At 32.0% G+C, this 27,355-nt stretch overlaps 2 protein-coding genes and 2 non-coding genes across 13 annotated transcripts; 1 reads left to right on the forward strand and 3 right to left on the reverse strand.

The window, feature by feature from the left end:
- The first annotated feature begins 1,243 nt into the window (after nucleotides 1-1,243).
- TRNAS-UGA (transfer RNA serine (anticodon UGA)) lies at nucleotides 1,244-1,325 on the forward strand. The gene has a single exon. It is a non-coding gene; the product is annotated as a tRNA-Ser (tRNA).
- Nucleotides 1,326-1,379: 54 nt separating this feature from the next.
- TRNAV-AAC (transfer RNA valine (anticodon AAC)) lies at nucleotides 1,380-1,453 on the reverse strand. The gene has a single exon. It is a non-coding gene; the product is annotated as a tRNA-Val (tRNA).
- A 1,824-nt stretch (nucleotides 1,454-3,277) lies between these two features.
- LOC125207630 (agamous-like MADS-box protein AGL9 homolog) lies at nucleotides 3,278-7,780 on the reverse strand. 4 transcript variants are annotated; one of them, XM_048107051.2, is made up of 8 exons: nucleotides 7,533-7,777; nucleotides 6,161-6,239; nucleotides 4,795-4,862; nucleotides 4,626-4,725; nucleotides 4,505-4,546; nucleotides 4,383-4,424; nucleotides 4,015-4,151; nucleotides 3,278-3,615 (listed from the first exon to the last, which is right to left on the reverse strand). In XM_048107051.2, the coding sequence occupies exons 1-8, from the start codon at nucleotides 7,715-7,717 to the stop codon at nucleotides 3,540-3,542; spliced, it is 729 nt and encodes a 242-aa protein (XP_047963008.1). In that variant the 5' UTR covers nucleotides 7,718-7,777; the 3' UTR covers nucleotides 3,278-3,539. The 4 variants fall into 4 exon arrangements, with proteins under 4 accessions (XP_047963008.1, XP_047963007.1, XP_047963010.1 ...); XM_048107050.2 differs by having other exon boundaries at nucleotides 6,161-6,242; nucleotides 7,533-7,773; XM_048107053.2 differs by lacking the exon at nucleotides 4,383-4,424 and having other exon boundaries at nucleotides 7,533-7,780.
- Nucleotides 7,781-24,765: 16,985 nt separating this feature from the next.
- On the reverse strand, nucleotides 24,766-27,001 carry LOC125204738 (squamosa promoter-binding-like protein 11). 7 transcript variants are annotated; one of them, XM_048103451.2, is made up of 3 exons: nucleotides 26,518-27,001; nucleotides 25,479-25,833; nucleotides 24,766-25,376 (listed from the first exon to the last, which is right to left on the reverse strand). In XM_048103451.2, the coding sequence occupies exons 2-3, from the start codon at nucleotides 25,664-25,666 to the stop codon at nucleotides 24,944-24,946; spliced, it is 621 nt and encodes a 206-aa protein (XP_047959408.1). In that variant the 5' UTR covers nucleotides 25,667-25,833; nucleotides 26,518-27,001; the 3' UTR covers nucleotides 24,766-24,943. The 7 variants fall into 7 exon arrangements, with proteins under 7 accessions (XP_047959408.1, XP_047959410.1, XP_047959409.1 ...); XM_048103453.2 differs by having other exon boundaries at nucleotides 25,479-25,836; XM_048103452.2 differs by having other exon boundaries at nucleotides 25,479-25,845.
- Nucleotides 27,002-27,355: the final 354 nt, after the last annotated feature.

Consider the following 27,355-nt stretch of genomic DNA (forward strand, 5'->3'; position numbering starts at 1 on the left):
CAACGTGAAGATGCTCCGCAGTCATTGGGACCGCTGCGACAGAGATGTCAAAAAATTTGGCGCGATATACAGGGGAGAAGAGGCGAATTATCAGAGCGGAGCCAGTGGAGCCGACATTCTGAGAGCGGCGTTGCGGGTCTTCAAAGACGACGTCGGCAAAGATTTCAAGCTTGTCGATGTTTGGTCGCAAGTCCACCACCTTGAAAGGTGGGCTGGCGGTGTCGAGTCGGGCTCGAAATGCACGAAGCGCACGTCGCGTGGCCACTACTCGTCTAGTGATGGCGGCGAAGGCAACACCTCACGTGAGGGCACGCCAACCGATGATGCAGGGGGGTCTTCTTCCGGTGCACAACGTCGGCCGCAAGGGACCAAGGCGGCTAGAGCGAGGGGGAGAGCGAGAGCGAGAGGGATGGGCCGCAGCGGACCAAGCTAGGCGGGCGAGTGCTCGGGCTCCGGCACGGGCACGGGCTCGTACACCCTAATGTCCATGTACCTGGTCGCCACGATGGCGGACCTTTCAAAAATGACTCCTGGCCAAGTTTCAGCCCATATGGCCGGAATTGAGTATATGAGAGCTCAACTTTGTATAGGTGCACCGCCGACTTCGGGGGATGATGATTCGCCGGTGGAGTAGTTTTTATAGTTTCATTTAGAGTATTTTAATTATGTATTTTTTTTATTTTTTAGGATTTTAAATTATGTATTTTTTTATTTTTTAGGATTTTAAATTGTAATATTTATTTTATTTTAATGAAGTGTGTTTTTATTAATTGAATTTGTTGGAATTAAAAGTAAAAAATGAAATTGAATGAATAGTTAAGAGATGGTTAAGAGATGGAGGGATGCAGGTGTTGTCTCTTAGTTAAGAGATGAGCTGAAAAGTACAGTGGGGCCCATCAATAGTGAAGAGATGAGACGGTTAAGAGACGGATAAGAGACAGCGTTGCGGATGGCCTCATGCCCCTTGTCGCCCTCACGGCCTGGCCTCGTCTTAATTGCACTCCATCTACCCCTTTTCCCCTCACTCTACGGAAGCATATTACATTAGAATGATGATAGTATTTGTTGAAAATTTTAACCATACTTCACTTTGTCCTATCTTTTTATTCTTTTCGCATATCGAGCGAATGAGACCCATGCATAGGTAGAATAAGAATAAGAAACACATTATTTTAGCCTATTAATTAAGATGATCATCGTTCAATAAGCTCCATTTGAATATTTTCCAATTTACATACAAAAGGTCGATATGTCCGAGTGGTTAAGGAGACAGACTTGAAATCTGTTGGGCTTCGCCCGCGCAGGTTCGAACCCTGCTGTCGACGTTTCATTTTTTATGTATTACGCTCATAAAATTTAAATGGAAAAATTAAATTAAATGGCTTCGCCCGGACTCGAACCGGAGACCTTCAGTGTGTTAGACTGACGTGATAACCAACTACACCACGAAACCTAGATGTTATTTTTGTTTCATTATGTTATTATTAAAGTATAACAAACAATAAACTTATATGCTAATTCTGGTTGTTGCTAGTTTTCACAGTCGATAATAGAGAATATGTTGGGTAATCTCGGCAAAAAATAAATATATTGAAAAAATTGTTTCTCTAACAAGTCACATGTTATGAAAAAAATCAAGATAAATACTAGTAGTATAATGTTAAACGGGAAATCATCCTATTCCTATATATAGTAGGAGATGGAAATTGACTGCGTTTGATCTATCAAATATTAACATGATCCATTGATTTGTCCACAGAAACCAGTAATGACATAATATTTCAAGGTTTTGCGAGATTTATAGATGACATTAAATCAAATCGTGACATTTCGCAGGTCACTCGCTACTACGTGTGTCATAAAAATAAAAGCATGTCACAATCAGCGCGAAGGCATATTGGGGCCTGGAGGGGCCCCTGGGCCCCTCAACATTTCACATTGTTATACCATTACTACCGACATTCAATGTATAATTCTGTGCTAGCTTAGTTGGTTGAGCATGCAGGCTTCTGTAGTTGAGGTCGCGAGTTTGATCAGGGCTCTCACTTTCCCGTTTCCATTTAATAATATGCCTATTATTATTTGTTTTTCTGTTTCATTCAATATTTTTGTTTATCAATTTCAAAATTTTTAATTCTTTACAAAATATTCCTTTTTAATACTAGTACTATTATTTTGTGTACGAAATGGATTTATATTATGTAATGAAATAATTTATCCTATATTTTTATTTGTATAGTAAAACTTGTTTTTTTTTTTAGTTTTGCAATTTTATTTTTTTGCAAAATAGTACTATTATTTACAAAAATCTATGTTATAGATTTATATTATGTGATGAATAAAATACTCTACATATTGACTTATCGAATAAAAAATGAAAATGTTGATTATTATTTTTCAAATAAATATTTTTAGATTTTGATGAGATTAAATATGTAATAATATCATAATATTAAATTTAACTAAAAACTACTCCTATCATTTTATTTCTGAAAAATATTACTGTACATTAATTATTTAGCATTTATTATGATGCATTCTCAAATATTTTTGTCACATTCAAACTATATTTCTTAGTTCTTACAACTCTCTTTCACCTATATTGTAGCATCCTTAGGTGAAACTAACATCGAAAAATATTTAAGATATGGGCCTCCCAACGAAAATTTTCTGGCTTCGTCTCTGGTCACAATAAGTGTGTGCTTGAGAGTGGTGTAGCTAATTTTGTACCGTACAAAATGCAGTTATTTTTACGCGTGCAAGTTTAATTATATGTTATGAAAATATACTCATAATTGCTTACTAAAAAATTAATTCTTTTAGTAATGAGTGTGAGAGTTCATCGATGCACATCCAATTTACATTAATATTATGTTATCCGTTGTAGCATATGTAGGTAGAGTCCTCACGGTTTTTGTTTTAGGACACTTCTGAAAAGAACTCATACCAACTGTGTTAGGGTAACCCTTATATTGCAACTTTATTTATTACAAAGTGAGACGTAGGAGAAATTATTTCGTTAAAGAGTAGATATTCAAATAATTTTCCGAAATTTAAAAAATTGTACTGAAGGGGCATCAGTTCTCTAATTGTTGGCGCTCATTTAAACGTTTGGTATGTCCACGTACACATTTCAACATGTCACATAAGATTTAATTTGGGAAAAACCTACTTTGGAGGAAATTGGCTATAACGTCAAAAAGTTCATAACTCTTCCACCCATATGCGATTGAAATCTATGACAAGAAACTTAAAAAGTAACATATTCAATGCAAACTGAACAGAAACATGAAAGATTCTCTTTACACATTCTGCATAGCAAGTAAGAATCAAATTCCACAAAGTGACTTACAATAGTAGTTCCAATTCTCCAACATGTTGGAAGATAATAAAACCAATGTCTTATGAAATTCCATGAAGTTAAACATGTTTGCTTTTATGAAAAGAACACACAGAAATGAAAAGATTGAAATTTTCCCTGAGTTTTATGAGAGAGATCAAACTTCACACCAGAGTTGGAAGTTTGGTCGAAACACTTATCATGGTAGCCACCCCGACATGTAGTTATTCACACTAGGCCCTGCTGCTGCACCTGTTATTGGATCGGTATGGTACCTGAATATATTCAATAAGTTCTTCTCTCAGATTTCACCAAGATAATGGAATTTTGTAATCAGTCCTAATATTCAATGTTGTCTGGTGTATATGATCGAGCAATAGTTTTCATCTGGAACTTTTGTCAGAGTGCAACATGTAAAAATAGTCCACACATTTATGGAAGCAATGAATTAGATAGCATTTCCACACAGCAATCATGCTACTATTTTATTAAGGCAAATATACTCCAAACTAAGATATTATTCCAAAAAAATAAACATTATATGGAATTTCGCCTCTTTCTCTCACACACACACACACACTTACACACACTTACACACACACATATCCTGTGATATTCATGCAGAGTAGAGAGATTTATGAACATGTATGATTATAAATTGGTTGAGATCTTACCCAATTTGTAGAGTGGGTTCACATTCCAAAGGATGGAAAAATCCATCAGCTTGAGGTTGGTGTTGGGGTTGTCTTCCATACCCAACATCTTGAGCATTTTGGTTCCAAGTCAAGGTCATCTGGTTTCCCTCCATCAACTACAAAAAAACCCTCACAAAAATTTATCCAGAATTCCAGTTCCAAAAATATATCCTAAAAGATCTTCTATATGCTCTCTTGCAAATTGTTGAACATATAAATGCTGCATGTTCAAGTTAAAATCAAGCTACTTTTGCTTAAAAAAAATTGAAAAGAGTGGATGTTTAATGCCAAAGGTGGCGGTTATAAAAACAAAATTTTAAGCCCTTGATTCAAAAACAGATGCATACCCGTTGTTTCAAACTCTTGTTAGCTTCATTGAGGGCATGCTCCTAACCATGCAAACAACCAAAATAAGATACAAACAGTGTGATTTTTTCAAACATGATTGAAGTTCGACGAGTTTAGAAACCTTGTTCTGAAGATCTTGGAGAGTGTCCAGCATTGCTTGAGTCTGCAACACCCAATGCACACAGTCAATATAACATTGCCATCTTCTCCAATTAAGACAAGTACATATGCATTTATTTTACCCGTGTTGATCTGATCTGCTTCAGTGACATATCAAGTTGCCTTTCAAGTGATTCCAGCTCCTTGCTGTTCAAAGGCCCAAGTTCCTCACCAAGAAGGTTCCTGATCGATCATAGAAACTAATTACTCTTCCTGCTTCTGTTAATGCAATATTATCTATATATTCCAAACCTTTGAGTACGCTGTAGGGCTTCGTAGCGTGCTTTAAGCTTCAAATATTCCTGCTGGCTGCTCAGTTCCTATCATCATTATACCAAATAAAATATCTCAAACAATCATATTTCTTTGCCATATATAATATCACTAAATGATATGATCACAAATTAGTTTTTAAAAGGGCCTAAGAATTATTGGTCTGAAGGTGGTTAAGGTGCACTCCATCTCCATGTATTTAGGGTTTCCAACTTTCTCTATGGAACAAAAGGGTGCAAGCCTATGTGGACTGTGGTGGCGTTAATAGGACTTCTTTCCCAGGAAATCGAGTGTTGCTTTAATTTGTTGTTCTAGCAATTCCAACTTATACAACTATATTTGATAATTTAAAAGGTTTAGAAGATAAGTTTATTCATGATCAAAACTCTTTTGCATAACAAATTCTTCTATGTGGAACATATAAAATTCTTCAAAATCATATTTTTATTGTACGTTCTATCCCACAACTATTTAGCTACTCAAATGTGTACAAATTTTGCTAAACTAACTATATCCTTTATTTATACGATCTAAAACCAATTAAATAATCATTGGACTTAAGATTTAACAATCTAATTTCTACCTGTCGCATTGATCAATTATAATTTAATTTAATAGATAGGTCTAATTACTTATGTATTTCGATATAAAATAAGATCTTTAGTGTTTAAAGTTAGACAAAGCGCAATTCATCTAGTTTAGAAAATGATTCTAAGTGGATGATGCATGTATATTAAAAAGATAATACTATATCACATTCTATCCATTAAATGCTTGTTCGATCAGATCATCAGAAGAGAAAATAAGAAAAACATAATGATTACAAGGCATCCTGATATGGAATAATGATTAAAAAAATACACCCTAAAAATATGGATATAATATGGAAATTGAACTAAGTCCAGATAGGATAAAAAACCTAACAGAACCTCAGTAATGGAAACGATCTAATTATTACCTCATTTAAGACAAATCTAAAGGTTTTTTGGACTAAATTTATCAAACATTTATCATGAAAATATCTCTCTTTCATAGAAAATTCCTCCCATTCGATTTTCTTGACAAGTTTTTCACCTAGTCATTGTTTTTATTATGAAAGGGCATGAGCCTCTGGAAATGGAGACGCTGCTATTGGAAGAGCAGGCAGAGCCATCTCTTAATACTAGTCCAGTTGCTTAAGGTTTTAGGCTTTTTGGTGTCCAAATAGACTAACTTTGTGAGGCTTTTCTTGATTTTAAACAATTCATGTCCAATCAAGATTTACTACATTATGATATGAGTTACTTTATAAAAAGTCCTAGCTATTTTGGATTAGAATGCTAGTTAATTGAAACAAAGGTAATACCAGTGCCTCTCTTGTGGATACACTTGTGTCTGGAGCTCCGTAGTTGCACTTCTGATACCTTTCCAGTGTCTTGAGCATGCTACTACACTCACAATTAATAAATGTCAATAGTCTAATTAGATTTCTTTGACATGCTATATTCTTGCTAAAACAATCTTTATTCTCTCAGTAATCCATGAATTTCATCATAACAAACAAGTACATAAGAGGGAGAGCCTTAAATTGCCCTAAAAATATTTGAGATATCTGAGTTTGGAGTATAATCCAATGTCCATAGGAAAATATGGAGCAACCCTTTGGTTTGTCAGGAATACAACTCTGCGAAATTAGCCGAGTGAAAAGTGACACATCCAGAAAATTAAATAAAGCGTTATATAATACATAATCATGAGATAGAACCTCCATATAACTGGATATAAGACTGCATTGATCCAAACAAGACTCCAAAACCAAAAAGATGGCTTCTTTGTACTCTAATTTTTTTCTGTTTGGACTTTGCTTTAAAATAAAATAATGCATAATAAGATCTGAGAGGGGAAGAGGAGAGAGAGAAGATGCATTAATTCTATACTTTGGAAGGGTTTAAATTCCCATCTTCAATTTCCAAAAAAAACCCTAGCTGGAGGAAAATTCACAAACAAAAGGGGGAAAATCAGAGAAGCATTACTCAGAGAATTGATGATCTCTTACCATTAGATCGGAACGAAAAGCTCTCAGCTTAATCGTGTGTGTAATCTACTTCATTTTGGCAAAGTATTCGAACAATATGAGAGAGAGATTTATATTTTATTCTGTTAGAAGATCATTGGAGATTTTCTCCATCATGAAGAAAAGAGAAATTAAAACAAGAGCAAGAGAAAGAGAAAGATTCAACATACACACACACAAACCCTAGGGGGGAAATCCGAAAAATTCACGACAAATTATGCTCGCTCTTATGAGGCATTTATGATGAGTCATGAATTTAAAGGAGTGAAAATTTGAATCTAAGTTAAAGATAGATGAAAGAAGAATCAAGTCTCCCCACTCGAATACTAAAAAAGGAGAGGAAAGCAGATTTAAAGGGAGAGAGGAGAAAGGATTGATTTGAATGAATGAAATGAGATGTAGTGAGATCGGAGTGAAAAACACAAAAATGTGAAAATTGGAAAAGAGAGAGAAAGGTGCAGAAAAGTGAAGACGAATATAGAAATGATCTTCTTTTGATGGTTTCCTGTTGCAGATCTAACAAAACGAGGACGCAGAGAGGGGTATAGACCTCAAAAACATTCACAGAAACGGCAAAGAAGCCCCCTCGGGCGAAAGTAATGAAGAAGAAAAGGGGCGAAACATGAAATCAGAGAAATGTTTGGTTGAGTTAGTTTTAATATACCTAGAGCTACTGCAAAACTCGTACAGCTTTCCTCTATTGGAGAAGATAATGAGAGCAACCTCAGCGTCACATAGAACCGAAAGCTCATACGCTTTCTTCAAAAGTCCATTTCTCCGCTTTGCAAAAGTCACCTGCCTGTTGATCTTGTTCTCTATCCTCTTCAGCTCAACTCTCCCTCTCCCCATTTCTCTTTATTTTCCTTTCTCTCCCTCCTCCTTTCTCTTATAATCCACCAATTTCTCTTTATTATATTTTTCTATTTTTCATACATACAATTCATATATTGTGATTGTGGTCCAATACATAAGGTGCATGGTGAAATTGCTCATGTATTTAGGTTTTAATCCAACGGTAGGAAATGGCCGGGGGTGATGAAATCATGAAAAGCAAGCAACATCACTAGGGCCTTTTTTTTTAATAGGACAATGAGTATTAATAAGTGAAACGTGTCGACCTATGGATACAAGCAAACGTTATTCACGACCCATATTAGTCTTATACTTATAAGTACTCCCTCTTTTTCTAGATGGGAATATTTTTTTGTATCCTTTCACAAATTTGATATTTGGAATTGACCTTCTAATTCGACTACATATTTAGGCGATATTGGGTTCAATGTCTAGTCTCGTTTTTAATGGAGTAATTCCAATTCATGCAGTTGGCAAAGTGAGTTCAGTCGTGTTTCAGTTTCAATGTTTGCAATGATGGTTTGATATTTAGAGTAATTCAGGTTTACAAATTGAAAATATCTCCTTTGTCGATGAATTTTTTATTGATATGAATATTTTGTGTTTAGTTTGAGTAATGATATTTTCTCCACGTATGCTCACAACCTATGTTTTTCTTAAATAAACAAACATATAAATTAGCATAACTTGTTTTCTTGCTTGCTTGCTTGGACTTATTCAGTTTGGTTTACACATTTCTGAATTTCTACCTATAAAGGAGGTTGGATGTGAACAATCAATGCTAGCTCAAATTGAACTCATTTATGTTAGCGATCAGTTTCAATCAAATTTATATATGTCATCGAATTTCAAGAATATTCCTAATATATTAATCGAAATCATGGTTCAAACTAAACGATGTGGGTGAAAAGTCCTTTGTCACATTCAAAGTGGCAGGTCGATCGAGTCCAAGAAATTATTTAAACTTGGTGGCTTTCTACAATGAATGGAGCATTATCTATGCAACTCTCGGATATCACTTCGATTCAGTACAAATTTAAAAAAATGTTAAAGAGAAAGAAAAAATGATGGAAAAAGTTAGTAGAATAAGGAAATAGATATGTTTTGTTCGAGTATATTTGAAGGGGGATTTTATCATCGATCCTTTGTCTCGGGCGGTCCAATGGAACATTGCTTTTTCAGAAATTACAAAAATTAGTGTCAATCATGCTATTTGCATACCATAAATTAAATAGCTGAACTAATTAAACTTAAAATAAGTTTAGGCGAGAAACCATAAATTAAACAAGTGAACTAATTTAATACTCAGTCACTCTGCACCCTTAACAACTTAAATCGAAAATTTTCGAGGACATGTTCGCCTTGAATAGGCAAATTAAATTAGTAGGAGTATTATTTTGGAGTACTACGTATCACTTAACTATTTGCACGAATCAGAACTTAAGCTGTCATGATACCTATTGCTATACCTTCAAAGTGGCAGGTCGATCGAGTCCAAGAAATTATTCAAACTTGGTGGCTCTCTACAATGAATGGAGCATTATCTATTCAACTCTCGGTTTGAGATTAAATATTTCACTTTGGGTGCTATTCAAATTTTAAGAAATGTTAAGAGAGAAAAGATTGATGATAAAAGATAGTAGAATAAGGAAATAGATATATTTTGTTCAAGTATATTTGAAGGGGGATTTTGTCATCGATTCTTTGTTTCCGGCGCGTCCAATGGAACATTGCTTTTTTTGAAATTACAAAAAGAGAAATGATTTAGAGACATAATGGCAATGCCATAATGGAGACTTTATAGTAATTGTATTTTTAATTTTAGTTAAATTAATATTTTGTATATTTACTTTAATATCCTTTACATTAAATTGTACTCCACTACTATATTAATTAGGTCTAATTAAGGAGTATTTGTTAACATGGGGCTCGTATATTTATGATGGACAATCTTCATTTTGTTTCTCTACTTTTATTTCATTTATTTATGGGTATATATTTAAATATAAAATATTAGTATAAATTTGTTGTTTTTATATATTAACATGCATGAGTTTCTAATCAAATTAGTCTTTATAAATTTTAGTGAAAATAATTTAATAAAAAAAATAGTTTTTAGTGTGCTCGATTTTTTTCACTTCCGATTTGATTTTATTTAACAATTTACAAAAAAAATTGATTTTTCTCTCCAATATTACTATAAAAACTGTTACTAGGTTGTACTAATTGATTAATTAGGGCATTTTAAATTTATATTAAGCTATTTAATCGGTATTAGTTATCACATTTTATTTGTCTATAAGAACAATAACTTTTATATAATCCATTATGATCATAATTTTTATCTATAAGAACGTAAACGTTTTTCACAAAAATCACAAAAAAAATTCATTCCCAAAAGCAATGCCTTTTAATTATTAGTACAACTTTTATGCATAAAAACAAAATTTTCAAATCACAAAAATAGTAGTAATTTTTATTCACACAGACTTGAATTCTCTAGAATTGTGGAATAACTTTTTCTTCTTTCGCAAAAAAGTTAACTTTCATTCACAACTTTTATTCAAAAAAATAAAACCATCCAATAAAACAAAATTATTTTTTAATTAAAATAATACTAACTTTTATCTATTAAACTTATAGTAACTTTTGTTAGAAAATAATATTACTAAATTTTATATACAAATAACAGTATTTTACTCGCAAAAAATAATAATTTTATTTACAAGAATAATAGAATTTATTCATAAGCATAAAAAATTTAATTTATTGGAGTAATAATTTTTATTTCTTAGAGTTATAACTTTCAATTTAAAGATTTTTTTTTATTACAATAATTCTTTTATTGACAACTATAGTACAATAGACTTTATTCATCAAATGATTATTTTTTTCACAATTATACTAACTCTTGTACAATAAACAACTTTTTTTGTTCGCAATAAAAAATAGTACAGTAAATTTTATTCGTTGAAACAAATATTATTATCCAAAACAATAATAACTTTTGTGTTTTAAAATGTACTTTAGTTTTGCATAAACAAAAATTTAGTACCAACTTTTATTCTCGTGAATAATAACTTATATTTAAAAAAATTAAAGTAATAAATTTTATTCAAAAGAATAACAATTCTATATAATAGAGCAATAAATTTTATATTTTAAAAAAGTTATGACTTTTCATAATAAATATAACTTTTATTTGAAAAATAAAATTTTTTATTCGATGATGAAGTTTAGTTCAATTGGTAATAAGCTCCTCATCTATCCGATAAATCAAAGGGTTTGAATCATCATCTTTCCGATGAAGTTTAGTTCAATGGTAATAAGCTTCTCATAAATCAAATGGTTTGATGATGAAAAATGACTATTGATGCTTTAAAAATAATTAAGTTTATTATTTACAATAATAATTTTTATTCATAAAATAATTTTTTTCTTGAAAATAACAATATATTTTATTTATTACGACAAATTTTTTTATTAATGAATAGAATAACTTTTATTATTAAAATAATATTAATACCTTTTACTCACAAAAATTATAATTATTATTTATAAAAACAATTATTTTTATTTATAAGAACAATCATTTTCAATTTTATATTTTAAAATTTTTATGAGCATTTCCCATAAAATTATCCAACGTACATTTAATAATACTCTAATTAAGATTTTAAATAGTCTAACTAAAATTATGAATACATTAATGCAAGCATGTGTTAATTAAATTTTATAATTTAAGATTTGTCTTTCTAAAAACAACAATAGAGCAAATTAGTTACAATATAAAATATGATTATAGCAAAATGATATAGAAGTATTATAGCATAGAGACAGTATATCTCTAAATCACTATCCTTGCACATATTAGTAGTATATTACGCTTTACCTTATAGTGTGTAGTTGTGTACCAAAACATCACATCACCGCTATAGAAGTAAATGTAATTAATTGTCCTCACTATTTAAGAAGCATTGTATAAAGAAAGAGTTGAAAATAGCAAGGTTCTTAATTAGCATTTTAACGTTAATTAATTGGATTAAAGCTCAGCGCTTGAATTGTGGTCCCTAATGTTTACTTATTTAGTTGGCTAAGGTACGCCTATCAAGTCGCGTACCCGCAGATACTCGATTCGAAAATTTCAAGTATCCGATTCCGAATTTTCCAAAAAATGATACCCGATACCCAATTTGAAACTGATTTCGGGTATCCAGTCCCGGTTTTGAATTTTTTTTTTAGAAAATTAACTACAAACTTGTAGTTTATTAGTACATTTGTGAAGCTGTGCATATTATCATGCAAATTTTAGCTACTAGTAGTGAATGAAGCAAACTGGATAATGAATTAATTATGAGTACAAATGCGTTCAATTCACAAAATATTTGAAATTGTTTTATAGTATTATTTTGGAATACAACAATTTTGATTCACGTTCTGTTATTTAGTCTTAAATCTGGAAAAATTGGGTGTTGACAACAATGAGTTCAAGCTATGATAGAACAGGTCTGCAAATTCTGTAACAAACTACAATTAAAGGCTTCTTAATCTTGTTTTCGTTATATCATTAATTTCTTATAATGAATTTATATATACACCAAGATCCTAAATACGTATAGAATCAAAGATTATCTTCGAACATTAAACAATCCAACAAAAAGCAACAGAAAAACACTTCTTAACACTAAACGTGGATGGAAGCGAAGGGAGGCGCCAAGGTGAGAACAGGGGCAGGAGAGGGGGGAGTTCACAGATTTTAATATTTTGTGTACCCTTACACTTAATGTGACTTTCAAAATTACATTTAATTTACTAAATTAAAAAATCGGATAACTCGGATATCGGGTTATCCGATGTCCGATAATCCAAAAATCTCACTACCCGATCTCGATCCGAAACCCGAAAAATTGAGTATCATGTATCCAATTATCCGGTTTTTTCGGATTTGGATATCGGATATTGGATATCCGATATCCATTTTGACAGGCCTAGGCTAAGGTGTCGCAGTCTTTTTCCTTCACGAATGAACTACAAAAATGGTCCCTGGACTATGGGTTTATCTCGCTCATAGTTCATGGACTTTAAAAATATCGCCAGTAGTCCCTGGACTAAGGGTTTATCTCGAAATTGGTCCTTTTGGCTTTTTTTGGTACAAAAATACCCTTTGATATTATTTTGGGGGGTTTGGGCAATTTGGCCTTTTTACACTTTTAACATTTTAAATCTGATACTCCCTCCGTCCCATTGAAGATGACCCACTTTCCTTTTTGGTTTGTCCCAACTAAGATGACCCATTACTTAAAAAAGAAACACCTCTATCTCTACTTTATTCCCTCTCTCTTACTTTACTCTCTCCTCTTAACACACAAAATATAACTGCATAAAATCCTGTGCCGCCCAAGAAAGGGGTCATCTTCCTTGGGACGGAGGGAGTATTATTTTAGTTATGTACTAACTTTGATATTATTTCAAATTTATCATCCTTTTTCCCTTTTGTCATCCTTCACTTTGTTTCTTTATTTCAATATTAGATTTAATTTTACAAAATTTTAAATTTTAATTTTTAAATATCAATAAATTTTTTTAATTATAAAAATTATTAAATAGCAAAAATTAATAGTTATAATCAATATTTGATAGTGTATAGTACTATGTAATCAATAAGGTATGACAACGTCTTAGTTTTAATCAATATTTAATTAGCTTTAATCATAAATAAATTATATAACACAATTTATTCTGAAATAAATATGCATCTAATGTAAGACTAATATAATTTTCGTTTATTAATTTGAAAACAATCAAAATTTACTAGAAAATTTCAACAAAAATACTCCTATATAAAATTTTAAGTAAGATCAAATTTTTAGTCAACTTCATAATATTTAATCACAAGCAATTATAACAACCGAACGGAGGGTAAATAGAATAACTCTTATTTTTCCATCATGATTAATACTATTATTTTTCTGTACTTCTTCAATTCAATTGAATATTATATTAAATAACAAAAATTAATAGTTTTAATCAATATTTATAGTGTCCATGAATTAATAGTTTTCATTAAAAAAATTTATTGATATTTAAAAATCTAAATATTAAATTTAATTTTATAAAATTAAATCTAATATTGAAATAAAAAAATAAATTCAGTGAAGGATAACAAAATGGAAGAAGAATGATAATTTTGAAATAATATCAGAGTTAGTATATAACTAAAATAATATCAGATTTAAAATGTTAAAAGTGTAAAAAGACCAAATTGCCCAAACCCCCCAAAATAATATCAAAGGGTATTTTCGTACCAAAAAAAAGCCAAAAGGACTAATTTCGAGATAAACCCTTAGTCCATAGACTACTGGCGATATTTTTAAAGTCCAGGGACTATGGGCGAGATAAACCCATAGTCCAGGGACCATTTTTGTAGTTCACTCTTCCTTCACCATCTAGGTTTGCTTTTGGAGTTCGGCTAAAGTCTTTTTTAATGCATGAAAATAAATTTCTAGGCAAGAGATAATGCTAGTAATTATAAAAATAATACTAGCAAAATTACAATATTAAAAATATTTTAATAGTATAATAAATAAGCTGACAATGACAAAAATAAAAATAAAAACAACTAGCTAGCACACAACAAACATAAAAAACGCAAAAATAAATCCCAAAGAAATTGAATTCAAATTGAATTATTTTAAATCCCAAAAAAATTGTAACCAGATTGAAATAGATAAAAAATATATATATATATATATGAACATTTCGAACATATCTATTGGACTTATAATTTTGCTCACAATGGCATTAATAGAACCCGCTAATTACCCAACTTCGATGTTATATGTATATTTTAATATTTAGGAAGAAAATTAATCAATGTTTTGTACATACTATAGTAACTTATAGTAAGTGATAACATCTGTTTTAGTAGTTAAGAATAAATTAATTCGTATTTTACACATTACTCCCTTCCTTCGTCCTACAATAAAAATTTTATTTTTGTCATTTCTATTTGTCTCACAATAAGAGTCATATTTTCGTATCTTCGATGATATAAATTTCACAGTATAAGAAATGTGGTGTGGCATACGAATTAAAACTCAAATACCAACAAATATTTTAAGATGATATAATGATAATCCATCAATTAAATAAATAAAACACGTATAAAAAGATCGTTACCGTCATAAATTTAAAATTTTCGATTTTAAATTATTTCCAATTATCTCATATCAATTCCACAATTTATCTGGTACCTATTATTTAATTGTTTTATCTCAATCTCACACATAAAACGCTTAATTAAAGTATAAACTTAACTAATTGAGCTGAAAAACTATTTCCTTTTTCGTTATTAAGAGCTCCGATTCGCCATTTTAAGTTAGTCCGTTCATAATTAGGAGTGCTGATTCATTCTTGTTATAAATAGAGTAGTAAATATGCCTTAAGTTCACTATTTCATTTCACTCCAATTTTAGTATAAAGAGTGAACTACAAAAATGTCAATGGACTATAGGTTAATCTTGTCCATAGTCCATGAACTTTAAAAATATCACCAGACATCCCTGGACTAAGGATTTATCTCAAAAATAGTCATTTTTCATTGTTTTCGGTCGAAAATACTCTTTTGGGGGGTTTGGGCAATTGGTCTTTTTACACTTTTAACATTTTAAATCTGATATTGTTTCAATTACGTACTAAATCTGATATTATTTCAAAATTATTATTCTTCTTCACTTTTGTCATCCTTCACTTTGTTTCTTTATTTTAATATTAGATTTAATTTTATAAAATTAAATTTTAAATTTTAATTTTTAAATATCAATAAATTTTTTTAATTATAAAAATTCTTAAATAACAAAAACTAATATTCATAATCAATATTTGATAGTGTCTAATATTTAATCAATAAGTTTTGACGACGCCTTAGTTTTAATCAATATTAATAGCTAATCATAAATAGATCATATAACACGATTTATTCTGAAATAAATATGCATCTAATGTAAGACTAATATAATTTTCGTTTATTAATTTGAAAACAATCAAAATTTAATAGAAAATTTCAACAAAAATACTCCTATATAAAATTTTTAGTAGGATCAAATTTTTGGTCAACTTCATAATATTCAACCACTAGCAATTATAACAACCGAACGAATGCTAAATAGAATAGCTCTTATTTTTCCATCATGATTAATATTATTTTTCTGTACTTTTTCAATTCAGCTAAATATTATATTAAATGACAAAAATTAATAGTTTTAATCAAAATTTATAGTGTCCATGAATTAATAGTTTTAATTTTAAAAAATTATTGATATTTAAAAATCAAAATTTTAAATTTAATTTTATAAAATTAAATCTAATATTGAAATAAAGAAACAAAGTGAAGGATGACAAAAGGGAAGAAGAATGATAATTTTGAAATAATATCAGATTTAATACATAACTGAAATAATATAAGATTTAAAATGTTTTTTGTAAAAAGGCCAAATTGCTCAAACCCCTCAAAACCCCCCAAAAGGGCATTTTCGACCGAAAACAGTGAAAAATGATCATTTTCGAGATAAATCCTTAGTCCAGAGATGTCTGGCGATATTTTTAAAGTCCAGGGACTATGGGCGAGATAAACTCATAGTCCGAGGACCATTTTTGTAGTTCACTCAATTATAAAATGTATATAAAAATGGGTACACATTCCATTATTTTCCACCCACTTTTTTTTCTAATTCTTAAAACTTGTGTCAAACTCGATCAGGGCTCCTAAAGCCAAATGGAGGGAGGGAGTTATATTTACTACAAATTAAATTTTGTTGATGTAGGACGTTGATTTAATTAATTAGGCAAAAAATATGGGCCGAATCGTAAAAAACAATCGCAATCTTTATCGCAGGACACATTATGTCTTATAACTACAAAAAATTACTATCTTTTAAGAACACAAAAATAGAGACGCAATTACTTGTATTGAAAATTTTGAAAACTAACCAGAATTCAGGATGAAAACGAAAGCGTTGTTAAATCGTAAACAAATTATCTTGATCTTTTATTTTAGGACAGTTTCATATGCGTCCCTTAATTTTAGTTGGAACACCAAGAGTGGAACGCTTTTTAAAGTGTTGGTTGTATAGTTAGAAATACTTCCTCCGTTCAATAGAAATAGGTCATTTGTGATCGGCACTAGTTTTAATGTATAATTGGTAAAATAAGAGAAAAGTAGAAAAAGTAGCTGAAATTGTATAGTGGATTGTGGGGCCCATAAATGATAAAGAAAAAAAGGAGAAAAGGGTTTCCATAAATGGATATAGACTATTTCTATGAGACGGACAAAAAAGGAAATACGAAGGGAGTATAAATTAGCGTCTTTAATATTATATTCCCTCCGTCCACCATTTATAGTCCATTTTGACTCGGCATAGGTGTTAAGAAATTGTTGACTGTGTGAAGAAAAATGGTGAAATGAGTTAGTGGAATATAGACCCTACTTTTATACATTGATTCTATGGAGTAATAGAATGTGAGTGTAATGATTTAGTTGCATGGTAGAGTCCACTTATTTAAAATGGAAAAAGGGTAAATCAATATTGCTCGTCCCCAAGAACTTGCTCACACTATTCATGGGTCTCATCCCAACTTTTATCTATATTTTATTTCATGCTCTTAACTAAGGCACAACACCTACAACAATCCATTCCTTCTATCACTATTCATAAGTCTCATTTATTCTATTAATCAATTTAAAAAACTACTATTAATAAAAATATTTCATTAATAATAAAACTTCAATGAAAAACCCGAAAATGACATTACGAACTCCTAAAAAACTAAAATTACGCAATTTAAATCCTAAAATTATAAAATTACATAATTAAAATCCTAAAAAAAATTTGGATTTTTAAAAAATTTTCTAAAAAAAAAAAACGGATATCAAAGATGCCCACTGGAGGAGAGTGGGGAATGGGAGTCACGCCCAACCCACGACGAGCCACATGGGATGGGGCCGTGATGCCGTTCTTGTGATTGAGTTTTGGGTCATATATAATGGTTTGCAACTTGCTTGAGACAACAAGATACGGAGTATTGAAATTGAAAGTGACAACCAAGTGATGGTGTTTATGATCAACTCGGATTATGTGTGACATAAATTAGTCTCTGGTAATGAGATATAGTGGCAGATCCCAATGAGTACAAATGGATACATACCTCCAAAACAAATTCTAGCAAGTGGCGCAGTGGTAGGAAGCTCTCTATTGATGATATAGACGTGGGTTCGAATCTTTCCTAGTCAATTTGCCTACTTTTTCTCATTCTCTCTTACTTTATTAATTTTTTATTAAAATTCGCATCGTCCATAAATAAAACTATTTTTTATGGACCATAAATAAGACTATATTTTATGGACGGAGAGGATATCATTTAAACATTTACCTTTCTTAATTTTTTATTCTAGATTTAGAGAATTTATGGATTCTAAATTTTTTTTCATTTCTAAATCAATTATCTCAATTCTAATTTGTATTCTAAATCTTTTTCCATTTCTGGAGTACATCTATTTTTAACTCTCCGACGTCTAATATTTCTAGTCCCTCTTGGCTCAATTCTATATGGCTGAGACGTCTTACATGTCTCCCGAGCAACTTGAAGATCATCGGGTAATGATAAGAGGTCTCCGACAAACATTGGGGATAGGGCCGAAGAACTAGTCTTCCATGGAGGTATTTTTTAACCTTTAATTATGTAATTTTTAATTTGTAGGATTTTAATTATGTATTTTTCATTTTTTGAATTTTAATTATGTAATTTTTATTTTTTAGGATTTTAATTATGTAATTTTTATTTTTTAGGATTTTTAATTATGTAATTTTTATATTTTTTAAATTTGTAATAGTAGTTCGATTATTTTTAATGTATTTTTATATTGTAGAAATGTTTTTAGTAATTGAAGTATTAAAATTAAATAATGGAATGGTGAGACCCTTGAGCATGTCCTTGCAGAAGAACATGGATGTGGGTGTTGTGCTCTTGGGGAAGAGCAGGGAATAAAAATTTAATAAAAGTGGGTCCGGGCCCATATCCATGTTCTTTGGCAAGAGCATGGATGAGGATGCTCTAAAACTTAAGGGCATCCCCAACCTCATCCCAAATCCAGGCCTCAAGTCCCCTCCACGTCATCATTCACCTAAATTTGAGTCCCAGGCCACAACTCCTTTAACCCCGCAGGCCCCAACTCGGGCCACAACTATTATTTTGCACTATTCACAACTCCAACCTATTTTACTCGTAAAATAGAATACGTTGAACAATTAAAACCGAAAAAATTCATTGTTTAATTGAGAAAAAGAAAATTACAAATCCTAGAAATGTTGGAATACAAGAGGATTGAAATTGAGTTTGTGTGGAAGAAGATTAGAATGGAGCAAAACAAGTATATAAATAGGCAAACAAAATTTTTTAGAAAAAAAGAAAAAGAAAAATCGAGGGGACTTGCGGCCCGGCCCGCACACAATTAACGTCGGGCCGGGATGCACGGGTTGCGGCACGGGCACCGCTAACGCCGGGCTGGGACGGACCGCTGGTGCGGCCCAGGGACGCAAACGCTACCCCCGGGCTGGGACTCGCGAGTTGCGGCCCGGCCCATCTGCGTTGGGATGCTCTAAGAACCACATTCTACTAACTTATTCAATTCACTTTTCTTTATATTTGTTAAAACTCGTGCTTAAATCAAATAAGACTCCTATTGTGTGGCGGATGGAATGATAGTTAGCCACCAACTTAGTTTCAATAAAATATAATGAATTTTCACTTTAAGAGACAAAACTCCCTTAATATTACCTACGACGGCATCATTAGAAAATGCAAAGCTTTCTGTTGGTTGGTGGCTAAGGTTAACGAAAGCGCTCAGTTGTTACTCAAAGTGGACGAACTTGTCTATTTTTATGTCTCTCCAGCTACGGCGCGGCTATCTTCACCATGTAAGCTTTCTAAGTTATTTCTAGATCTACAAATGTAAGTAGTGGTAGTACAAATGACAAATTCAAACTATACATATCGTATTTAACACCGGCTTTGTTATACATATCTTCTAGTATAAAAACTCATCAAATATTTATAGTTAGTATTTGATCACACACCTGTTTATATATACCTTCAAAATACTTTTTTCATCACCCAAGCCAAGGCCTACTTAAGATAATCATGTTATATATATATTCGTATTATTTTGGTATACAGATTTAGAAAATTATGTTTTATTACGTGTAAAATACTCCATAGAGTCTGTTTTAAATTTTTATGTGTAAAATTTGTTCTCTACTTAAAAATAGGCCACTTATAGTACCGACTGATTTAAGAGGAATGCGAGTTACTTTTATATGCACATTCCAAAGAAAAATACAAATCACTCTTGTTATTGAGATAATTAGCAGAGAGTATAATATCGAAAGAATATTTCGTAATCACGTAGCTTCTTTTAAATATAAAATGAAGATAATCATATAACTGAACAAATTCTCGCTATATAGATTATAGAAGTGTTACCTGGAATCCACATATATAGTGTATGTAGAAGACTTAAACTCACAATTTTCGATTTCATCATCATACATTCACTATTGGTAATTTGGTATTAATATTATTTCGCACCTTTTAAAAGTAGTGGTTCGAATATTTCGAAGAATAGTATACTTGTGAAATTAAGTAACATTAAAATGTATATTTATTACATCTGCAAATGTATTAAGAAGATGTACATTTGTTAGTTGGCGTGGAAATGGAGTTGGCATTAATAATGTTAGGCAAGAATATTTAGATAGTATTCTGAAATTTGTTGTACTTTTAAGATAGAAAACGATGGCGAAGAGTAATTTGAAGTTGTTCATGCTTCATAGTCCCGCTTAAGATGACACGTTTTCCTTTTTAATTTGTCCCAACTAAGATGACACATTTCATTTTTTGGAAACTTTATTTCTCCAATTAATACACTCAACCACCTTTTTTCACTCCTATTAAAATATTCATATTTCTTTATCTATCTACTTTAATACTTACACTCACATTTTCTCTCTCCAATTAAACACTTTAACCAATAACTCCTAAAATCCCGTGCCGGCTAAGGAATGTGTCATCTTAGCCGGGACGGAGGGAGTACTTCATGGCTTCATGCCTCGTGCCTTCATGGCCTTGCCCAACGTTCAGTCATCATACCAATATTAAAAATAAGGCCAACGTTCAGTCATCGTACTAATATTAAAAATTATGTAAATTCTTTTTTCCCCCTCTTCACTTATTTCCTTATTTATTAGTGTCAAAATTGTAATTGTATGGCTCAAGCTTTGAGGCAAGAAGAGTTATTGAAGTCATCCACCATCATAAATCCCTTGACCATGGTCAACGGTGGCGGATCCAGAATTTTAAAATTGGAGGTTCAAAATATAATTACATTAATTTCAAAAAAAAATTACTACCATGCTTATAGATGCTCTAATGTAAAACATAAAATACTAATAGTTCACAACCAGTGTTCAAACACTGGTCTCTAACTGCATAAACGCCACTTTTAACCACAAGATCACTGAAGCTATTACGTTATTGTATCTATATTTAATTTCAAGGACAAATATTTTGGGGGTACAATTGTACCCCTTGTTATATGCTGGCTACGCCACTGATGGTCAATTATCTTATTAACTTTTACTTTAGTGCACATTTTTAATCCCCACGGGCCACGACAACGGCCAATTCATGAGTTTCATTTTTTATTTTTATATTTATCAATATACTATTAATTTAAATTAAATATATTTTTTAATTAAAAATAAGAAATTCATTCATTTTTAAAATTATAAAAGAGTATAATATTACATATTTTAATAAAACATACAGTACATAATTAAAATTATAAAAAAAACGATTACATAATTAAAACTCCTAAAAATATACTAATATAAGTTTTTTCTAGTTTTTCGATCATTCCTCAACGTACCTTGGATTTTTGTAGGTTAATAGTATATGTGTTTGCTATAGGCTTACAACAACATATTATACATGACACATGTGTCCGTGTCATGAATCACCGCTAAAGTCACCGGAGGGTGGAGGTGCAACACTGCTCGAGCCTTGAATTTTCTTCTCTCGTCTCATTCATTCCTATCGGAAGACGCCTCCACTCAAAATTCACTCACTCTCTCCCATCTCATAGACCCGGTTGTTGAATATTGGTCGTTCGATGTGTGTTTTGTGTGCTTTGATCATGCCTTTAATCCATCTGACCCACTTGTCAACATTTTGAACCATATACAAGTTGTGACATTTGAGTTTGAATTAAGAGTTTCATTGATTTTCTCTATCTGTATCATTGTTCAATATTTAGTACTACTATTAATTTTTATTATACTCCGTATAAGAGATTAAGTATTATATAAATGTTAGATAAAATTAAAAATATAGTAGTGGTGGTGACTGGTGAGTGATGGGTGAATGATGTGGGGTACAATATTATGTCTGATTTATAACCTTAAATGGGCAGACATTTTCATTGTCAGCCCTCTTTGACACGTGAATAGTATTCCATATTAGGGAAGATGAGTTTAAAGTAAATCACATCCAATAGCAATAGCTTGGCCCACCCATATACTCAATTATAGAGCTGAAGCCACTCTCTTTAATTTCCTCAACTATATGTCACTCACTCTCTCCCTTTCATTTAATTACCTTTTCCTTAATTTCACTTTCCCTCCTACACCCACTACTTTTCTTTCTTTTTTCTTGGAATATTTTTATTCTATTAATTAAAGCGTTTTATCTGTTGAGGTAGAAAGTAAATAGTCCCGTGAATTAAAATACTCCTACTATAATTAATTACGTACTGAGAGCAACGCTTCATTAATCCATTCTTTAAATGTTAATATTTATATCAGTATATGTAATGCTAATTGATACATATATTTACGTCATTTTGTATATCTAGAGGGATTGTGATAGAAAATGTTGAGTGTACAAAGAAATTCTTATTGTCGGCCTGATCAATTGCAAAATTAGGATACATCTTTTGTCAATTTTTGCCTAAAGTATATATGTCGTACAAATTCAACTTGTGTTGTCACCAAGTTGTAGCCTGTGAACCCACATCGTATATATGCATTTAAGAAATAAAGCTTGGTTTTTATATATAATCAACCAATTCTCAATACAAGGCAAAATGTAATAGTAGTAGTACTAAATTAAGAGTGGATCAAAATTGCTTGGATTGCTTGCACAGTTGCACGCATAGTGCATAAGTCTCCATCAAAATTGCTTCTTCGTCATATTTAAATTTGGGCTGCGAATTTGTAGATAAGATAGTGCTTGAGAAATGTTGAATATGCCTCCACTAAGGGCTCGGCTGGTACGTTTGTAACTAAGTAACATAGATGTATGGTTAATGGGTTTTCCTGAATTCATAGGCAGCATTTTCTATTGTTTGGTTCAGCCCAACTATATATAGAAAGTAGGTCTTGTAATTTCCCCCAACAAAGAAAAAACACATTTGATTCTATGCTATTTCACTTTTCTTAGTGTTTTTATTTATACATTAAATATTAAGCATGGTTCATTGCATAATCAACTTTTGAAAATGGGAATGCAACTAAACGTATAAAGAGTGTGATTCAATATTCAAAAATTAAATTTCTAGGAACAAATGAGCTCGAATTAATCCTCAATTACCTACTTATAATTAAGATGCATGATGTAATTCACAAAAAGGCTAAAATGCAATATGGTTCTCTTTTAAAATCTAAGGGCAATACAAAAAAGACTCAAGAGTTATCAAAATATAAAACTAAACCATCTAAATTATTAAAAATAATAAATGCATTACCAACATATTATAATTCTTCCGAATTCCGGGACCATATATATAAATATCTAAACGTGTGTACAATTTCTTATTATGTCGTATGTTACAATAGAATAAATAGGTTATGTTGTATCACATGTTTGAGTTTAGTAATCCAGGAAAACGTGCAATTAAAATAATAGAGGAAAAAATATGTGTATTATGAAGGCGAATATAGATTAGGTGGTGTTTAAAGAGAGACAAAAGATGGTCCCTTTAAAAAACATGAAACATCGGTAAAACGTGAGAATGTTGCTCAAGTGAGCTGGTGGGAGAGCTACCTGAGATTTCAACAACACGTTCATGGGTATTTTCGTCATTTCGATTGCCCGGAGAAGTGACAATTCGAGATTTAATAAAAGGGATGAGTGGGGTTTTGAAATAGACCAGGATTAACCCTCTTGTCTAAAGTATTATGCCCACGCTCCAAAGCTGAAACCTTTATTTTTTAGTATTCTTTTTGTTTTTTCAATTTGAACAAACTGGATTGACATTTAAAGAATTTCTTAAATAGGCGAATTATAAATTTCCGTTTAGAGATAAGTGGGGAGGTTTTTTTTGCGACAAAATCAAAACCACTCTTTTAGGTAAACAGACAAAAATACCCTTATCGACTACTGTTCAATCATGTAACCAAATTAATTTTTAAATATTCGTGCAGCAAATATTAAAGACACATATAGTGATGTATTGCATGTCCAGCTATAAACCACGTTTAAGCATGTCAAATATGAACTATTTCAATGGATTACATGAAACAGCTGTAGAAATTAATACCACTATTGAAGCCTTGAAAATGATATGCTACGCGACATGGTTTCGAAAGTTAACATATCAGTATACATATGGGCTTTGAAATTGGGTCAATCACCTTAGGTCCATGGGCCCAAAAACTACGCCTCGCAAAAAGATGATATCTTTGCACATGACATGAGGATATATAGTAGTGAACACATTGGTAATTCCGTAATGTAATGATACTAATTATGTGTAGATCTAAAACCAATCTGGGTATACACATTTAGGAAAAATTTTATTTACTAGTACTTCCTTTCAAAGGAGTGGGATATGCCAGCCATATATTGGGAAACAGAATCCAGCAAATATATGATTACCACTAATTATAAACAAAAGTAATGTAGGCAAAAAAATTGTGTACAAAAATGAGTGATTTAGTTGCAGGCAAGAATGAGTGCAGAGTCATATTATCATTAATCCAGTTCAGTTACAGTTATTCTCATTCTCTAATCTCTATTGTAGAGAGGTTGAAGCTTAAAAGTTAATGAACACACATGATAATTGACAGAGAGAGAAGCATTGATGATGAAGGAGGCAGAGCAGAGCTGCAGCTAGTCCCACATGAAAGAGAGAGTTTGATGGGATGATCCAACATTGTGGTGAGGAAAATGCAAGGTGGTTTGATGATAGTCGATGGCGGGAGGGGGTGATGACAGAAGAGAGAGAGCACCATCACACTCCATCATCACATTTGGTGATACAAAGCTGCTGCTTCCCAGTTGATGACCTGCTGCTGTGTCCAAGTAGCTGACCTGCTGCTGCTGCAACACGCCTCCTATTTCATTCCCGTCGTTCACTACCACCCCAGACCAAGGGTATCCCATCATACCAGATACTATCTGTGGCTCGCTGCTGAATGACACGAGCCTTTCCTCCATTCGAGTAGAGCTGCGTGTTTGGGCCTTCCTCCGCCTCCTGTTGTGCCCATCAAGCCGCTTCCTGCAGCTGCGTTTTCCCTCGTCAAACTCCACCAGGGAGTGGAACCTATTCAACAACAGCATGTCAACCATATCATATCATATCCCTCCAATTAACATATCTACACTAATCACAAATATTATATGCATGAATGAATGGTTGATTTACCTGCTGCACTGCTGGCAAAAGCGCTGCTCTCGACCCCCAATCGTCACCTTTGGGGTCTTCGAGTGAGCTTCACAGACCTTATGCCGCCTGTGATAGTCTCTGCACGCGCTTAAATCAGCGCTGCATCCGTCCACCAAGCAATGAGCAACAATTGCAGGGGCCTTGGCCCTTTTTGAGGGTGACTCCATTCCTAACAAACTTGATCTCAAACTCTTCTTTAATCACTCTACTTCTCCTTTTTTCTCCCCCAAGCAAAAACACAAAACAAAAGACACGAATCCACTCAAACCACTCTGTTACAAACATTCACTTACTTCAAACCACCTTTGCTCCCCTCAACCAACATTCTATTCTCCTGCTACATATACTAATGCAAGTTACATAACTACCATACCATAGAGAATAGTGAAATGAATATCAACATAACAATAACAATGGTCACCAACTAAATAATTGTAGTACTAGTATTTCAAACAATAGAGAAACAAGGTTAGCATGTTTGAATTCCTAACTAAATTGTAATTGTGCATCCATAAAAGGCATAACTGTTTGTTTTCTTAGAGCAGAATCTTTAAAATGGTAACATATCTCACATACCACAACCAAACAACTATAGCTCAAGGAATCTGGAGAGAGAGTGATAAACTGATAATAGAAACAAAAAACTTGCTTGGCCAAGTTATGAAAGCCACACATGAACAGTGAACCCCAGCTCACAACTTGTTTTATAAAAGCAGAAAACTAAAGAACTCAACACCATTTTCTGTAAAGAAAGCCACAATTATTTTCTACTCTCGAACAATAGTACTACTTACTCAATTATAGCACATATGGTAATTTGCTGCAAGAATGATCTATACTAGTTGATTCAAGGATTCTTGATGAGGGTTTACAACTAGGAAATGAGTGCGTAAAGTGTAAAGGGACAAAGCGAGAGAGTGGGGATTGTTGTACCTCAGAAATCAAACAAAGACTTGAAATAGGAAGCCAAGAAAGTGAAATACTTAAGGAAGGGAAGAAATAATAAACAAAGACTTACGGACAAGTGCAAATGGTATAGGTTGACTAAGTCTTTCCATCCATCCATTCATTCTCTGACAGCGACTCCATTAATAGAGATGACACAATGAACAAAGCATTGCACAATAGTGTTTGTAGGAGAGAGAGTTGAGAAGAATAGCAGTAGTTATTATAGCTGCAGAGTAGGGCTGTGGGCTGTGGGGTTGGGTTGGAAAGAGCTATCAATATAAATGAGCCAGGTGTAGATTGGAGATAGAGGCATTATGAGTACAAAATAAAATAGTCTTCAATATGTGACATAATTATTGGAGAAGAATAAAATCTTGTATTCAGATTCATCACCAAGAACCAAATTTTAATTTCCCTACTACATCAACATATAAATGAAGAAAGACCAAATTTAAAAGTAAAAGTCTTGCACATATCCACAAAGCAAGAAAGATGCCAGAAGGAAAGATGCAGAAATGGTTGTATTTGTATGAGAGTGTGTTTTACTTTTAGAGATGTGTGCTCTCCTGACAAACTTAGCATATTAGAGCATCAATTACCAGTTTGACTAATACACACATTCCTTTTTTGGGTAGTAGCCTTGTAAGAAGTGATTAAATTACTAAATTTTTAGATTAAGAAAATGAGTTTATATGCCATGAACATGTTAGTTGGTTAAAAAGGAGAGAGATAAACCATACATAAAATGAGTGGCAAATAATGGAACAGAGTGTAACCTTTCTCTTTAATGTAATGTGAAAAAATCTAAGTGGTAGTACTACAAATCAATTGATGATTGGATTTTGTCTATCTAACTTATTCTACTCTCTTGTCTAATTTCATCTAGCATTTGCTGCCATATTTCCTAC

The sequence above is a fragment of the Salvia hispanica genome, chromosome 6, assembly GCF_029641045.1.
Source record: "Salvia hispanica isolate PSC_SH4W2 chromosome 6, Shi_PSC_v1, whole genome shotgun sequence".
Lineage (NCBI taxonomy): Eukaryota > Viridiplantae > Streptophyta > Magnoliopsida > Lamiales > Lamiaceae > Salvia > Salvia hispanica.

What these genes read in the sequence shown, in the direction of transcription:
- LOC125207630 (XM_048107050.2), bottom strand. Translation starts at nt 7,717, where the DNA reads ATGGGGAGAGGGAGAGTTGAGCTGAAGAGGATAGAGAACAAGATCAAC. An exon ending in GCCCTACAGCGTACTCAAAG is followed by an intron (nt 4,726 to 4,794) that starts GTTTGGAATATA and finishes ATGATCGATCAG; the next exon opens with GAACCTTCTTGGTGAGGAAC. An exon ending in ACAAGAGTTTGAAACAACGG is followed by an intron (nt 4,152 to 4,382) that starts GTATGCATCTGT and finishes GTTTTTTTGTAG; the next exon opens with TTGATGGAGGGAAACCAGAT.
- LOC125204738 (XM_048103451.2), bottom strand. Translation starts at nt 25,666, where the DNA reads ATGGAGTCACCCTCAAAAAGGGCCAAGGCCCCTGCAATTGTTGCTCAT. An exon ending in TTTTGCCAGCAGTGCAGCAG is followed by an intron (nt 25,377 to 25,478) that starts GTAAATCAACCA and finishes GTTGTTGAATAG; the next exon opens with GTTCCACTCCCTGGTGGAGT.